Source organism: Eptatretus burgeri, chromosome 3 (genome assembly GCF_056783735.1).
Source record: "Eptatretus burgeri isolate ZD-2024b chromosome 3, Ebu_testis_v1, whole genome shotgun sequence".
Lineage (NCBI taxonomy): Eukaryota > Metazoa > Chordata > Myxini > Myxiniformes > Myxinidae > Eptatretus > Eptatretus burgeri.
In genome coordinates this window covers 133,810,619-133,828,727 of record NC_140963.1, presented here as the reverse complement: position 1 = coordinate 133,828,727, position 18,109 = coordinate 133,810,619, and the positions used below count along the sequence as shown (strand labels likewise).

The following is an 18,109-nucleotide window of genomic DNA, read 5'->3' as shown; positions in this document are numbered from 1 at the left end:
CGGAACCGGAAGTGAATGAATGATATTCATTGAATCATTTTGTCATAAATGATATCCTTTTTTGAGTTGTCACGTGTTTCCCATATCCCATAGACTGTCTGGAGTGCAAGGAAAGCGATGTTGACATGGTCCAACAATCGCCCTCCTCTCTCCCCTCTCCACTGTCCCTCCCCTCTCTCGCCCCCCCTCTCTCCCTTCTCTCTCCCCCTCCTCTCTCGCCCTTCTCTCTGCCCCTCTCTCTCTTTCTCTCTGCCCCTCTCTCTTTCTCTCTGCCCCTCTCTCTCTTTCTCTCGCCCCCTCTCTCCCCCTCTTTCTCTCGCCCCCTCTCTCCCCTCTCTCTCCCCCTCTCTCTCCCCCAAGTCTCACCCCTCCTCTCTTCCCCCTCTCCCCCTCTCTCACTCCTAGTCTCGCCCGTCCTCTCTCCCACCTCCTCTCTCCCCCTCCTCTCTCGCCCCCTCTCTCTCCCCTCTCTTGCCCCCCTCCATCCCCCCTAGTCTCGCCCTTCCTCTCTCCCCCCCACTCTCATCCCCCCTCTCCCGTCCCCCTCTCTCGCAGATATTGGTCGACAGATAAATGGCCGTAACTTGGGAACCGCTCGTCCGATTGACATCAAACCTTGAAAAGGCACATCTGCGGGTCCCCAGCAATATTCCTGGCAAGTTTCAATCAGATCGGACCGTCAATCACGCAAAAAAAAAAAATTCAAAATAAACTAATTGTGACATGATTCGTGATGTCATAGCACCGTGTCTTGTCATTGGTCGACAGATAAATGGCCGTAACTTGGGAACCGCTCGTCCGATTGACATCAAACCTCGAAAAGGCACATCTGCGAGGCCCCGGCAATATTCCTGGCAAGTTTCAATCAGATCGGACCGGCGGTTGTCGAGAAACGGCGGTCGCAGACAGACAGACACACACACACACACACACACAGACACACACACACACACACACACACACACACACACACACACACACACACACACACACACACACACACACACATTGCTGGAATTATAGATAGATTATATTTTATTATTTACTTATTATTATATATTTTATTATTATTATTGTTATATTTTCTCATGTATTCATTATTATATATGTGTTATTATTATTATTATTATTATTATTATTATTTTTATAATTTTTTTTGTTAATTTTATTATTTACTGACCATTATTTTTTTTCATACTGATTTGTTTCGGTACACCGGTATAATGGTTAATGGGTCCATTTTCAATTCCACCATAAGATCAGGGAGCAGCTGTTGTTATCTCCCACGATGACAATCCATGCACCAATGATCGAGTTTTATTGGGGAGTTTTGCAGTATTATTTGAAGAAAAGACAGAAATTAATTTAATTCAACAATGATTTCATACGTTGAGGGTTCCTTTGTATTGTTACGGCTGTGGAAATTCGCAATCCACCATTCAGGACCCTCAGGTGAGATATCTTCATAGGGACATGTGTAGTTAGCCCCAAACCCGTTGTTTAGAGGGAATTTATGTGATTCATTCGGGCTGCGACGCTTTGAGATAGCCGTTTTTCTGTTCTATCTTTATTTTGAACCAACCCCGTCTCAACCGCCATCACACAACAACCACCACACCAGCCATCGTCACCAACTACAACCACGCTCCAACCCTCAGACAACAACAACGCCAACAGCCACGACCTTTACCTTCACAACTCTATCCCGCAAACATCGCATCACCGTCATTCCCAAACGGCACCATAACCATCAAACCACCACCGATAAACCCTCCACCACCCTCACCCCTCTCCTTCTATGGCCATTCCCGCACCACCTGTGAACACTGAGCGTCGGGCTGTCTTGGGCTCGTTCAGCGATATGCACCGCGCCACGAGCGCAGGTGGTGGCCTTTCCGAGGGAGAAATCGGATCAAGAACGCTACACGCCCACTTCTGATCCGTTCAATTAGCAAGCCCGGAGCGGCTTGGCCCCGCCTCCAGGCACGTCTGTGTGAAATCGAAATATGCAAATTCTAGGATCAGGGGAGGTTCATGCCCACTTTCCTCCATCCAATTGGCGAGCGTGGCTCCGCCCCCGAGGTCATCCTGATCCGGAAATTTGCATATTGTTTTCTCCTGCCGGCCTATAAAACGGCGAGCGCAAGGCGAATCATGGCAGAGTGTGGCAGTAGCAGTGTGTGTCGGCAGGGCAGAGTGAATCGAGTCATCGGTGTGGCAGAGAGTGGAGTCGGGTGGCGAAGGCATCGAGTTGGGTTCTGGAGTCGGCGGAGAAGAGTTGTGGGAAGAGGCCAAGGAGCTCGGGTCTGAGGCGAGAAGGACGGCAGTCGGCGACGAGGTCGCGGTGTGAGATCGCTTGTCGCGGGACCCAAGCCAGCCAGCCATTCTCTTCCCCCAGGGCATCAACAATTCCCCCTTTCCCCCGCGCTGAGATAGTGCAAAAAGGGGGCCCTGTTTCCACCCCATTCCAAACGTCGTGCCAACAAAACCCGCAAAGGAGCACGGAGTCGGGGCACAGCCACGCGGCCACATCTGCGGCTTGTCCGCCACGCGTCACGAGGATGCGGATAGGACCCACCCGGTCTCGCGGACCTGGCCGCACCTTCAGGTCACGCGCGCATATTGGCCTGCAGGCCCGTCTGCCCCCTTGTCTATGAGGGTGACTTCTTTCCTTTGTTTTTGAGTAAATGTGTGTTGGCGCCGTCTGTAAAGTAGAACTGTATAAGTGTTGCCGTGTGTGCGCGTATTCGGTAGTAACTCTGCGTCATTGTTTCTTTTGTTTTAACTGCTATCTGTGCATTTTGACTGTATGGCTGTATTTGTGTGCTTTCCGTGTGTCGCGTAATAAATGTGCATTGTGTGAACTGTTTTCCCGTTTCGCTTCGTCTTTTCTTAATTGACCCTCCATCCTGCTTCACGTAAAGGGTTCATAGTGGGCTTAATACGCCCGATAATTAATCGGAACCGTCGAGGCCGACGATAACACCGCTCGGTTATCACTGTAGCACGGAACGGACCGCTTCAGCGGTTCGTGTCTGGAGTCGGCCTGTGGCGTGGTGTGATCGCCCGGTCGACCATTCGTGCAGGTACTTAGGTCGACCGAATTTGGCGAGCGACCCTATCCTGCGCGGGTGGGCAATTGGCACGATCGTGGTGAGGTTAAACCCCCACCCGTGACTAGCTCCCGGCGTTGGTCCGAGAGGGTCACGACTGAATTGTCCGTTCCGGTGGGCGAGGCGGCCGCCATTCGAGTCGAGCGGCCGATCGCACGCCGGCAGGCGCGAATTCGCAACAGTATATTATATAGCCTACAGGTAATGAGTTCATGGGGTAATTCAGATCAGGTCATTGTACTGAGGAAACTGAGTTAATCAGGTAATTACTATTCCTGACATGGCCGTGGTCAGAGTGATGGTTTTGGTTGTGGAATGAACAGGTGGGGGTCGAAGGGGATGGTGTGAAGTGGGGGTTTGGAGGGGCAAGGATAATGAGAGGGGTTTGAGATGGAGGAACGAATGTGTGGATTCAGGTGAGGGAAGTTTCCCATGGGAATTATGGGGTTGGAATGGCAAAAAGGGCAAGATCCTGAGGACTGAGGAGTGAGTTACTTTTTGGAAGTCAATGGGTGAGGGACCGGTGATGGATGGGTAGATGGAATTAAGGAAGGGTTGAAATATGGATTGATAGACAGGGAATGAAGAGGGATTGAAAGTCGGATTGTTTGACTAAAAGACAAAAACTGGAAATTCGAGACCCGGGGGACCAGGGGACATTACTCAGGGAATGAAACATGCCAAACTCAACACCATTTCCCTCCCACCATCCCTCTAAACAATGGGCGGAAACTGGAAATCTATTTTACATGCAGATTGAAGACGTATCTTATTCTGGGAGTAGGAACTAGTTCATAGTTCATACCGGTATCGCTTTCAGGCTGGTATCGCTTTCATACCGGTATGACTATCACGGATCACCGACTCGGCACAGGGTTTCTAAAGCACACCTGATTCATATGAATAACCAATTAGCAATTGCTTTAAAACCTGCCATGAGGGCAAAGAAAAATGCAATTGGTTGTACGGAGTTGATGAGCTGGGATGCTGTGGTTTAAAAGTTGAAACAAACTGTACTTACTTCCTGGTACGTCTTGACATCATACGTTTCACTGTTCCTGTTCCATGTCCAGCTAAGATGCTGAATGCATCAAAGCTTTTAAAATCATGTACAGTATTTAAAGATTGTAAACGCCTTTCTTCGATTTCTTGGTGATATACTGGGTTGTTGTTTTTTTCATACTGACTTTTTTTCAGTATACCGGTGCATCAATATGAAAAAATTACATCGATATAACCGGTATAACAATATATCGCCAGACCCTCCTCTATATCATAAAATAAAGGAAGTAAACTGGTAAGACCGACTACCACCAAAGGTGGCGCTATACAGTGTATACACGATAATACTCTCCTCCAGTATGTCTGTCCGTTTCGGGTGGGCTTCCCCCATTCAGGGAGGAGCTTCAAAATCAAATCTCCACCATTTTGTTCGCTCCACATAGCTCTGAGGCTCCATCGGTCTCTCTTGCAAAGCTCCCACTTTCCGACTCTCTCACTGCTTTGTCTTAACTCAAACTCGACATCTAATTTAATTTTTGATAGTTGCTAAGATGGTTTAAGACTCGTTTGCAAAAAACGGGAATAAAATCTGATGAAAATTGGTGTTTTCAAACAAAAGTGCATTTTAATATCCGTTTTGAATGCATCTGGTCGGACGCAATGTGGGGATGGGGAGAGAGTGGGCAGGGGAGGAGAGGAGGTGTTGAAGTCACTTTTACATGATGTGGAATTTCCACCTGTCCCTGCTGGGGAATCGATATTTATTATTACTTTGTAACAGTACAGCGACTGACAACTGGAGTGAGGGATCAAACTGCAGCCGAATTATATTTTCTCATGATCCTGGGATATATATATATATATATATATATATATATATATATATATATATATATATATATATATATATATATATATATCGTTTATTTAAGGCGAGTAAGAACTCTTTTCCAACTATATAATTAAACAATACTTCAAAAAACCTCGTCCGTAATGAACTGAAAATGTGGAATAACGATGGAATCCAACAGTTATTAATGATGTTTGTTTTTAAGGAATTTTTAATTTGTGAAATGAAGTGTATTCGATTCTTTCAGGTGCAAAAATGAATGACAGAAGTAAGTCAGTTAAGGCAGATTCTCCCCCCTCTCAAGTCAAGTCAATCCTCCCAAGTCAATCAAATCAAGGCATAAGTAAGTCCCTCCACACCTTCTCCCACCTCTCATCCCCTACCTCCCTCCTATCCCTTGTGCACAATCCTCTCCCTCCCCTCTGTACAGTCTGTGCATGATGGAGAGGGGGGGGAGGAGAGAGACGAAGAGAGGGGTGAGAGAACGGAGAGGGTGGGAGCAGGTCAATCAAGGGGGGTGGGCGGGGAGGGGGGGAGAATTGAGATCTTAAAGTCACATTTTACATGACGTGGAATTACACATTACAAACTGGATTTCACATATGCATGGACATGTATTCACATATTATGTGAAGGAAATAAATTGTGTAGATGACATCATTTCTGGATCTGACGAAATGCCAGTCACCATTTTTGTAAAACTGTGCAGTATCTAACTCAAGATGTCCAAATGTCAGACATGTCCATGATGCCCGTGGGTTACCACAGGTGTCCCACTAGTCATGCATATTCTCCACCAGTCTTTCATTCCTTCTGTCCATCCCTATCTATCCATCTGGACAGATATCCACAAAACAACCAACACCTCGTTCACGTTTTACCATATTCCGATCGTGCTTCGTGTGCTGGTCTGTGTGTAGGCACCACCGCAGAGGATTCAACAACAAAGTTTTCTGTGGGAGCCAACACATGTGGACAATTACTGCAAAAGCATTATATGACCATGATATTTTATGCTAATACACCTTCATGAGAAATATTTCACAACAACTTTAACAAGAAGAAAGATTTCACAACAAATTTCACACGGAAACAAATGCCGAATCGAAGGTGTTGAAGTCACATTTTACATGATGTGGAATTTCCACGTGTCCCTGCTGGGGAATTAGTTATTACTCTTATAATTATCATTACTTAGTTAATTCATTATTATTACTCAGTAAAAGTAATTATTGTTATTATTACTTAGTAAAAGTACAGCGACTGAAAACTGAAGTTCAGGATCAAACAGGAACCATGTGCTCGTTGATGGAAGATAATCCTGAACTGCAGGATCTACCGGAGTGCACAGTTCCTCAATACTGACCACAGCCTTGTGGTAGCAACTCTGAAGTTGCAGCATAAATCCAGGAGAATGGTACCATCCCAGCCGAGGCTGGATGTTGACAAGCTCAAGGATGAGAGGGCAGCTGAGGAGCTTGCGAACAGGCGGAGTGAAGATTTTTGGGAAGTCTGGGTGCTTCGGGGGATCCTGACGAGATGTGGAGTGCCTTCAAGACCACCATCCTTGATGTTGCCAGTGGATGTCTTGGAACTCAATCTAAGGTGAAGAAGAATTTTGTCGCTCACGGGACACTGGATACCATTGATCAGAGTTGCAGGGCCAGGCTGAATGGTGGAGCCGAGTTGTTCAGGGAGCTGAGGAGTAAAACGATATGTGCGTGCACTCAGGGTGGACAAGGAGGCCTATGTGCAAGGAATCTGTGAGGGGGGGGATAGAGCATCACGTGTAGTCAAGTGATTCTTGTCCTGCTTACAAGAGAATTTGCGCATTGCATTCATCCAAGCCCATCCCTTGGTGTACTGCAGTTAGAGGAGAGGGGAGTAGGCTATTGAGAGAGGAGTCTGAAGTGAAGGCCCGCTGGGCCGGTTACTTTGAGCGGTTGTACCAGGCTGATCCACGAGCTGTCGAGTTGGATGTCAGGGGTGTTACTATAACTATTGCTGACCCTCTAATTAACTGTGGTACACCTTCGTTTGTAGAAACAGGCTGCGGTGAAGCAGTTGAAATGCGGTAAAGCTCCTGGGATTTGTGGCATCCATGCTGAACTTCTCAAGGCTGGTGGAAATGCTGCACTCATGTCGTTGCATGCAGTTCTGTGCTCTGTCTGGAACACAGGCATCATCCCAACTGACTGGAAGAGGGGCCTTGTTGTCCCTGAAGGGAAAGGGAAGAGTGATTGCCAAGACTGCAACAACTACCGAGGGGTGACGCTGAGCTCAGTGCCGGGCAAGGTATTTGCTCGGATAATTCTTGATAGGGTTCACCACCAGCGTAGAGAGCAGTCAGGCTTTACACCAAAGGGGTCAACGATTGACCGTGTCCTTGCTCTTCGGGTCCTCACTGAACACAGATGAGTTTCGGCAGGGGCCGCTTGCAGCTTATGTTGATCTCTGTAAAGCGTTTGATTCAGTGAATTGGGATGCCCTCTGGAGGATTCTTGGTCTTCTTGGGGTGCCACCAAAAACTGATCAATCTGATGTCTGAACGACACTGGAAATTAGAGTGCTGTGAGATTTGGTGATACCATCTCTGACTTATTTCCAGTTGTTACTGGAGTTCATCGGGGGGGGGGGCACACTTTTCAGCACTTATATGGACTGGATTCTAGGGAGGATGTTGGAGAGATCAAGCTGCGGTGCATCGTTTGGGAATGTCAAAATCTCTGACTTTTCGCAGATGATGCAGTCATCTTTGCAGAGACTCTGATATCATTTTGGGGGCCCTCGAAGTGCTGAATGAGGAGCCACTGGGATTACGGGTTTCCTGGGTGAAAACTAAGATCCAGGCTTTCAATGACATCTTGGATGCTGCCGTCTTGTCTGTGTCTGTTTGTGGTGAGGATGGTGAGGTCATGGAGAGATTCACTTACCTTGCCAGTGATATTCCTGTCTCTGCTGGCTGTGAGTCAGAGGTCAATAGAGGTCTGGGTCGGGCCTGGGGAGTCATGGATTCACTGGATCATGGGGTGTGGTACTGCCCGTACCTGTGCTGGAGGCCGAAAGTCCGAGTCTTCAGGTCGTTGGTGCTTCAAGTCTTGCTCTACGGATGTGAGACTTTGACCCTGACCAGGGATCGGAGATGGAGACTTAATTCCTTTTGGAGAAGGTCTCTTCAGAGAATCCTTGGCTTTCGCTGGTCAAACTTTGTGTCCAATGAGCTGTTGCTGAGAGAGATTCAAATGAGATTTGTTACCTGTATCGTCCACGACCATCAGCTGCGGCTGTATGGACATGTTGCTCGTTTTCCTGACACTGATCCTGCTCACCAGGTTCTCTCAGCGAGGGAGTCTCATGAGTGGAGGAGGCCAGTGGGCCGACCACGTGCCTCGTGGCTGCAGCAGGTTGACCATCATCTCAAGGAGATGGGGATGGGCCAGGCATCTGCATGGGGGATGGCCAGACGGAGGCCCCTGGAGTACCGTCGGAAAGTGGATGCAGTGACGCGCCTCTGGCGCATGCTCCCATACCTGGCCTGACCTGACCTGTAACCTAATTATATATTTTTTTCATGTTCTCGGGGTATATATAAAGCGTTTATTTAAGGGGAGTAAAAACTCTTTTCCAACTATATAATTAAACAATACTTTAAAAAAAAACTTCGTTGGTAATTAATTGAAAATGTGTAATAACAATGGAATACAATTATTAATGATGTTTGTTTTTAAGGAATTTTTAATTTCTGAAGTGAAGTGTATTCGATTCTTTCAGGTGTAAAAATGAATGACAAAAGTAAGTCAGTTAAGGCAGATTCTCCCCCCTCTCAAATCAAGTCAATCCTCCCAAGTCAATCAAGTCAAGGCATAAGTAAGTCCCTCCACACCTTCTCCCACCTCTCATCCCCTACCTCCCTCCTATCCCTTGTGCACAATCCTCTCCCTCCCCTCTGTACAGTCTGTGCATGATGGAGAGGGGGGGGGAGAGGACGAAGAGAGGGGTGAGAGAACGGAGAGGGTGGGAGGAGGTCAATCAAGGGGGGGGGGAGAATTGAGATCTTCAAGTCACATTTTACATGACGTGGAATTACACATTACAAACTGGATTTCACATCTGCATGGACATGTATTCACATAATATGTGAAGGAAATAAATTGTGTAGATTTCATCATTTCTGGATCTGACGAAATGCCAGTCACCATTTTTGTAAAACTGTGCAGTATCTAACTCAAGATGTCCAAATGTCAGACATGTCCATGATGCCCGTGGGTTTACCACAGGTGTCCCACTAGTCATGCATATTCTCCACCAGTCTTTCATTCCTTCTGTCCATCCCTGTCTATCCATCTGGACAGATATCTACAAAACAACGAACACCTCGTTCACGTTTTACCATATTCCGATCGTGCTTCGTGTGCTGGTCTGTGTGTACGCACCACCGCAGAGGATTCAACAACAAAGTTTTCTGTGGGAGCCAACACATGTGGACAATTACTGCAAAAGCATTATATGACCGTGATATTTTATGCTAATACACCTTCATGAGAAATATTTCACAACAACTTCAACAAGAAGAAAGATTTCACAACAAATTTCACACGGAAACAAATGCCGAATCGAAGGTGTTGAAGTCACATTTTACATGATGTGGAATTTCCACGTGTCCCTGCTGAGGAATTAGTTATTACTCTTATAATTATCATTACTTAGTTAATTAATTATTATTACTCAGTAAAAGTAATTATTGTTATTATTACTCAGTAAAAGTACAGCGACTGAAAACTGAAGTTCAGGATCAAACAGGAACCATGTGCTCGTTGATGGAAGATAATCCTGAACTGCAGGATCTACCGGAGTGCACAGTTCCTCAATACTGACCACAGCCTTGTGGTAGCAACTCTGAAGTTGCAGCATAAATCCAGGAGAATGGTACCATCCCAGCCGAGGCTGGATGTTGACAAGCTGAAGGATGAGAGGGTAGCTGAGGAGCTTGCGAACAGGCGGAGTGAAGATTTTTGGGAAGTCTGGGTGCTTCGGGGGATCCTGACGAGATGTGGAGTGCCTTCAAGACCACCATTCTTGATGTTGCCAGTGGATGTCTTTGAACTCAATGTAAGGTGAAGAAGAATTTTGTCGCTCACGGGACACTGGATACCATTGACCAGAGTTGCAGGGCCAGGCTGAATGGTGGAGCCGAGTTGTTCAGGGAGCTGAGGAGTAAAACGATATGTGCGTGCACTCAGGGTGGACAAGGAGGCCTATGTGCAAGGAATCTGTGAGGGGGGGGGGGGTAGAGCATCACGTGTAGTCAAGTGATTCTTGTCCTGCTTACAAGAGAATTTGCGCATTGCATTCATCCAAGCCCATCCCTTGGTGTACTACAGTTAGAGGAGAGGGGAGTAGGCTATTGAGAGAGGAGTCTAAAGTGAAGGCCCGCTTGGCCGGTTACTTTGAGCGGTTGTGCCAGGCTGATCCACGAGCTGTCGAGTTGGATGTCAGGGTGTTACTATAACTATTGCTGACCCTCCAATTAACTGTGGTACACCTTCGTTTGTAGAAACAGGCTGCGGTGAAGCAGTTAAATGCGGTAAAGCTCCTGGGATTTGTGGCATCCATGCTGAACTTCTCAAGGCTGGTGGAAATGCTGCACTCATGTCGTTGCATGCAGTTCTGTGCTCTGTCTGGAACACAGGCATCCTCCCAACTGACTGGAAGAGGGGCCTTGTTGTCCCTGAAGGGAGAGGGAAGAGTGATTGCCAAGACTGCAACAACTTCCGAGGGGTGACGCTGAGCTCAGTGCCGGGCAAGGTATTTGCTTGGATAATTCTTGATCGGGTTCGCCACCAGCGTAGAGAGCAGTCAGGCTTTACACCAAAGGGGTCAACGATTGACCGTATCCTTGCTCTTCAGGTCCTAACTGAATGCAGACGAGTTTCGGCAGGTGCTGCTTGCAGCTTATGTTGATCTCTGTAAAGCGTTTGATTCAGTGAATCGGGATGCCCTCTGGAAGATTCTTGGTCTTCTTGGGGTGCCACCAAAACTGATCGATATGATGTCTGAACTGCACTCTGGTAATGAGAGTGCTGTGAGATGTGGTGATACCATCTCTGACTTATTTTCAGTTGTTACTGGAGTTCATCGGGGGGGGGGGCACACTTTTCAGCACTTGTATGGACTGGATTATATGGAGGATGTTGGAGAGATCAAGCTGCGGTGCATCGTTTGGGAATGTCAAAATCTCTGACTGATTTCGCAGATGATGCAGTCATCTTTGCAGAGACTCTGATATCATTTTGGGGGCCCTCGAAGTGCTGAATGAGGAGCCACTGGGATTACGGGTTTCCTGGGTGAAAACGAATATCCAGGCTTTCAATGACATCTTGGATGCTGCTGTCTTGTCTGTGCCAGTTTGTGGTGAGGATATTGAGGTTATGGAGAGATTCACTTACCTTGGCAGTGATATTCCTGTCTCTGCTGGCTGTGAGTCAGAGGTCAATAGAGGTCTGGGTCGGGCCTGGGGAGTCATGGATTCACTGGATCATGGGGTGTGGCACTGCCGGTACCTGTGCGGGAGGACGAAAGTCCGAGTCTTCAGGTCCTTGGTGCTTCCAGTCTTGCTCTATGGATGTGAGACTTTGACCCTGACCAGGGATCTGAGATGGAGACTTAATTCCTTTGGGAGGTCTCTTCAGAGAATCCTTGGCTTTCGCTGGTCAAACTTTGTGTCCAACGAGCGGTTGCTGAGAGAGATTCAAATGAGATTTGTTACCTGCATAGTCCATGACCGTCAGCTGTGACTGTACGGACATGTTGCTCGTTTTCCTGACACTGATCCTGCTCACCAGATTCTCTCAGCGAGGGAGTCTCATGAGTGGAGGAGGCCAATGGGCCGACCACGTGCCTCGTGATTGCAGCAGGTTGATCGGCATCTCAAGGAGATGGGGATGAGCCAGGCATCTGCCTGTGGGATGGCCAGACGGTGGCCCCTGGAGTACCGTCAGAAAGTGGATGCAGCGACGCGCTGCTCTGGCGCATGCTCCCATACCTGACCTGACCTGACCTGTAACCTAATAATATATTATTTTCATGTTCTTGCGGTGTATATATATATATATATATATATATATATATATATATATATAAAGCGTTTATTTAAGGTGAGTAATAAATCTCTGTTCATAACTCTCGTTAATAACTGTGGAATAACGATGGAATCCAACAATTATTAATGATGTTTGTTTTTAAGGAATTTTTAATTTGTGAAGTGAAGTGTATTAGATTCTTTCAGGTTTGAAAATGAATGACAGAAGTAAGTCAGTCAAGGCAGATTCTCCCAACTCTCAAGTACATGATGAGGGGGGAGAGGAGAGAGAACGGAGAGGGTGGGAGGAGGTCAATCAAGGTGGTGGGGTGAGGGGGGGAGAATTGTGATCTTCAAGCCACATTTTACGTGACGTGGAATTACACATTACAAACTGGATTTCACATGTGCATGGACATGTATTCACATATGATGTGAAGGAAATAAATTGTGCAGATTTCATCATTTCTGGATATGACGAATTGCCAGTCACCATTTTTGTAAAGCTCTGTGCAGCATCTTACTCAAGATGTCTAAATGTCAGACATGTCCATGATGCCCGTGGGTTAACCACAGGTGCCCCACTAGTCATGTATATCCTCCACCAGTCTTTCCATCCTTCGGTCCATCCCTGTCTATCCATCTGGACAGGGCTTCAAAGTCAAATTGCCTCCATTTTGTTTGTCAGGCCTCACAGGCCTCTTTTCTAAGGCTCTCGCTTTTTGACACTCAAAGATTTATTTCAACTCTAATTCGATATCTGATTTCATTTTTCAAAGTCACTAAGATGATTTAAGACTCTGTTGCAATAAACGAAAAGAAAATTGTCCGAAATTTGGTGTTTTTCGACAAAAATGCATTTTGAGTGAAAATAGGCCTTTTTTTCAATCCCAGGATTGTAATATAAAGTCCATTCAGACTCCCTCGTGGCTTTATCTTAAATCTAATTTCATTCTTCATAGTCGCTGAGATAGTTTAAGATTCGGTTGCAAAAAAAAAAACAGGAAGAAAATGAGACTAATGTTGAGGTTTTAAAAGGGAAAACGCATTTTAATGGCCATTTCTGGTCGGGCACAATGCGGGGAGGGGTAATGGGGAGTGAAGGGAGGAGAGCAGAGAGTGGGAGGGAGGAGGGAAAGAGTGAGGGGAGGAAGGGTGATTGGGGAGAGGGTGTACAACAGCTGTGTGCATAAAGCAGCTCCAAAAACCATCTACCTCCAGCCACACATAAAGCAGCTCGACGCAAACATAAAGCATGTGTGGTTGAAAGGAACTGCTTTGGAGGTTGCTCCATAATGGCATGGCATGGGGTGGGCGAACAGCACACCATCATACAGCTCGACTTGTCATTCGATGGAATCTGATGGCAATCTCATATTGGGATTAGATTCTGGCACCTGTGGTTCTTCCTTTTCTCCAGTGTCCTGGTCATGGTATTGCGTGCCAACAGGATAATTCCCGCCCTCACACCGTCCATGTATTTCAGTGATTCCTGAAACAATAGAACATTGATCTGCTTCCATGGCCTGCAACTTCCCCAGATTTATCCCCAATTCAGCAGGTCTGGGATGAAATGGGAATGTCGTCCTTCGATGTCAACCGCACCCTCCTCAGAATGTCCTCGATTTGGCCACAGGTCTTGGGAAGTTAATCCCAGAAGCTTTTCCTGTCCGTTTAATATCCTCAACGAGGCGCACGTGCACAGCTGTAATCACTGCAGGATGACATACGTACTTGATACTGGACTTGGGACTTTGGTCGCCGATCCGTCTTTCATTGAACTTTCCACAATATTCAGACTTTGTGACATTTTTTTTTTGACATTTGGTCATTGATGTGACAACATGGTTATTTCTTCAATCTGGCTTTATTTTTTTCTTCTTCTATCACATCGTCTAAAAATAAAGACAATTTATATCCGTGCACAGTTTCTTTCTTGGATGATTATATTTAAAAATTGACTTTTCAAAGATGAAATATCAGCTCAAGGAAGAGCAAGGTAACATAATGACTATGTTGGTCGGAAAACAGGCAAATTACAAAACAACCAACACCTCGTTCACGTTTTACCATATTCCGATCGTGCTTCATGTGCTGGTCTGTGTGTAGGCACCGTAGCAGAGGATTCAACAACAAAGTTTTCTGTGGGAGGAAACACATGTGGACAATTACTGCAAAAGCATTATATGACCATGATATTTTATGCTAATACATCTCCATGAGAAATATTTCACAACAAATTTTACGCGGAAAAAATATCAAATCTAAAGGTGTTGAGGTGTTGAAGTCACATTTTACATGATGTGGAATTTCCACGTGTCCCTGCTGGGGAATTAGTCATTTATTGTTACTTAGTAAAAGTACAGCGACTAAAAACTGAAGTTCGGGATCGAACTGTAACCATGTGCTCGTTGATGGTCACTGGAAGATAATCCAGAACTGCTGCATCGACCGGAGTGCACAGTTCCTCAATACTGACCACAGGCTTGTGGTAGCAACTCTGAAGTTGCAGCATAAATCCAGGAGAATGGTACCATCCCAGCCTCGGCTGGATGTAGACAAGCTCAGGGATGAGAGGGTAGCTGAGGAGTTTGCGAACAGGCAGAGTGAAGATTTTTGGGAGTTCTGGGTGCTTCGGGGGATCCTGACGAGTTGTGGAGTGCCTTCAAGACCACCATCCTTGATGTTGCCAGGGATGTCTTTGAACTCAACGTCGGGCGAAGAAGAATTTTGTCTCTCAAGGGACACTGTAAACCATTGACCAGAGTCGTAGGGCCAGGCTGAATGGTGGAGCTGAGTTGTTCAGGGAGCTGAGGCATAAAACGGTATGTGCATGCACTCAGGGTGGACAAGGAGGCCGATGTGCAAGGAATCTGTGAGGGGGTAGAAGATCACCTGTGGTCAAGTGATTCTTGTCCTGCTTACAAGAGAATTTGCGCATTGTGTTCTACCAAGCCCAACCCTTGGTGTACTGCAGTTAGAGCAGAGGGTAGTAGGCTCTTGACAGAGGAGTCCGAAGTGAACGCCCGCTGGGCTGGTTACTTTGAGCAGTTGTACCAGGCTGATCCACTAGCTGTCGAGTTGGATGTCAGGGGTGTTACTACAACTATTGCTGACCCTCCAATCAACTGCAGTCCACCTTCTTTTGTGGAAACACAGGCTGTGGTGAACCGGTTCAAATGGGGTGAAGCTCCTGGGATTTGTGGCATCCATGCTGAACTTCTCAACGCTGGTGGAAATGCTGGACTCATGTCGTTGCATGCAGTTCTGTGCTCTGTCGAGAACACATGTATCATCCCAACTGACTGGAAGAGGGGCCTTGTTGTCCCTGAAGGGAAAGGGAAGAGTGATTGTCAAGACTGCGACAACTACCGAGGGGTGACGCTGCTCCCAGTGCCAGGCAAGGTATTTGCTTGGATAATTCTTGATAGGGTTCGCCACCAGCGTCCAGAGCAGTCAGGCTTTACACCAAAGAGGTCAACGATTGACCGTATCCTTGCTCTCTGGGTGCTCACTGGATGCAGATGAGTTTCGGCAGGTGCTGCTTGCAGCTGATGTTGATCTCTGTAAAGCGTTTGATTCAGTGAACTGTGATGCCCTCTGGAAGATTCTTGGTTTTCATGAGGTGCCATCAAAACTGATCGATCTGATGTCTGAACTCCACTCTGGTACGCAGAGTGTTGTGAGATGTGGTGATACCATCTCCGACTTATTTCCAGTTGTTACTGGAGTTCGTCAGGGGTGTGTATAAGCCCCCACACTTTTCAGCACTTGTATGGACTGGATTATGGGGAGGACGTTGGAGAGATCAAGCTGCGGTGCATCGTTTGGGAATGACAAACTCTCTGACCTTGATTTTGTAGATGATGCAGTCATCTTTGCAGAGACTGATATCCTTTTGGGGCCCCTTGAAGTGCTGAATGAGGAGTTGGAGCCACTGGGATTACTGGTTTCCTCAGTCAAAACGAATATCCAGGCTTTCAATGACATCTTGGATGCTGCCGTCTTGTCTGTGCCTGATTGTGGTGAGGATGTTGAGGTCATGGAGAGATTCACTTACCTTGGCAGTGACATTCATGTCTCTGCTGGCTGTAAGTCAGAGGTCAATAGACGTCTGGGTCGGGCCTGGGGAGTCATGGATTCACTGGATCATGGGGTGTGGCACTGCCGGTACCTGTGCAAGAGGACGAAACTCCGAGTATTCAGGTCCTTGATGCTTCCAGTCTTGCTCTACGGATTTGAGACTTTGACCCTGACCAGCGATCTGAGATGGACATAATTTCTTTGGGACAAGGGCTCTTCAGAGAATCCTTGGCTGTCGCTGGTCAAACTTTGTGTCCAACGAGCTGTTGCTGAGAGAGATTCAAATGAGATTTGTTTCCTGCATTGTCCGTGACCATCAGCTGCGGCTGTATGGACATGTGGCTCGTGTTCCTGACGCTGATCCTGCTCACAAGATTCTCTCAGCGAGGGAGTTTCGTGAGTGGAGGAGGACAGTGGGCCGACCACGTGCCTCGTGGTTGCAGCAGGTTGACCATCATCTCAAGGAGATGGGGATGGGCCTGGCATCTGCCTGGGGGATGGCCAGACGGAGGCCCCTGGAGTACCATCGGAAAGTGGATGCAGTTACGCGCCTCTGGCGCATGCTCCCATACCTGACCTGACCTGACCTGTAACCTAATTATACATATTTTTTCATGTTCTCGGGGTATATATAAATCGTTTATTTAAGGCAAGTAATAACTCTTTTCCAACAATACTTAATTAAACAATATAATTAAACAATACTAAAATTAAACAATAAAAATATATAAATTAAACAATATAAATATATAATAAAATATATAATAAACAATAAACAATATAAATATATAAATTAAACAATACAATATATCATTAAACAATACTTTAAAAAAAAACTTCATCCGTAATTAATTGAAAATGTGTAATAACAATGGAATACAATTATTAATGATGTTGTTTTTAAGGAATTTTTAATTTGTGAAGTGATATCTTCATGTTCTTCACAAGGTAAGTCCAGAACTGAACTTGATGCTGATGTGATGGAAAGAGTGTGACCTTTGTTTTCCATCATACCACCAAGAATAATAGTCACTCCATCCGGAATAGCTTCAGGACTCTCACAAAGGGAAGTGCCAATGAAGTTCTGAAGATTTCCTTAATTTCTTGGATTCTTCATGAGTAAATTCCAGTCCGGAATTTCTAGACTCTTGGATGGTGAGAATTGTCTTGCCTGGTCTGTCTGGTTTCTCCTCTGCTGCTCATCACCCTTCAAAGTATGGCTATCATCAAAATCATACTGATCACCAATGATGTTGACACAGTTGCACATTTCAGGTTTCAACTGCAGGAGCTTGCGAAGATACAGCTGGGGAAGTTCACCAAATGTTTTTGCACCCATTTTTTTGGTATTTATTTAAAAATGCCATTGTGTCTACCAGATAAACTGTGTATAGGTCACTCTGTGGTAATGATGGCAGCTGTAAAACAACATCCTGCTCAGCTTCAGCAATTGGCACTGCCACGAAATCAGACTTGTTGCCTTTGCGCATTACAAACCCCTGTGCTAAGCGTGGATCAACCTCAAACAGGGATGATGGATAGTCTGTCCACTCATGGGAAAATGCAATCTGTCTCGTGACTGGGTCGGCAACTCGATAGAAACACAGCACACGTGTAGCTGCAGTCTCATCTTGATAGATCCTGATTAAACTCTGTTTCCTTGATGGTTTTGATATCTTCTGTGAGGAGAAAGTTACCAGCTTCAGTGGTTCAATCTTAATAGAGACCACCTCTTCTGCTTTCATAATGGCTTCCATGCCCTTAGCTTGAGCATGGACCAAGTCTTTTGAAGCATCCTTCTCACCAGTTGCTCTATTGAGCAGATCCACTTGGTTGTTACACTGGAATGGGTTTATCATCTGCTGGCATATCACTTTCTTGATCTCCTCAACATGCATATGTTCTTCTGTTGCCTGCTTCTGTGTTTCTCCATGATGAGTAGATTCCTGTTGGCCTAGATTAGCCATAGACTTTATGTTCTCT

The 18,109-nt window shown here is 46.2% G+C and overlaps 1 protein-coding gene across 7 annotated transcripts in view; it reads right to left on the bottom strand.

Annotated features, from left to right (window-relative positions):
- LOC147031012 (uncharacterized) overlaps positions 1-18,109 on the bottom strand; it is a 105,797-nt gene that overhangs the window by 21,596 nt on the left and 66,092 nt on the right. For 4 of the 7 annotated variants that reach the window (XM_085875683.1, XM_085875682.1, XM_085875677.1 and 1 more), the window contains 3 exons: positions 14,114-14,185; positions 9,356-9,427; positions 5,847-5,918 (listed from right to left, as the gene is read on the bottom strand). In XM_085875683.1, coding sequence (XP_085731809.1) covers positions 5,847-5,918; positions 9,356-9,427; positions 14,114-14,185 — 216 coding nt within the window. The remainder of the gene's footprint in view (positions 1-5,846; positions 5,919-9,355; positions 9,428-14,113; positions 14,186-18,109) is intronic. The other 3 variants (XM_085875679.1, XM_085875681.1, XM_085875678.1) reach the window with 2 other exon arrangements.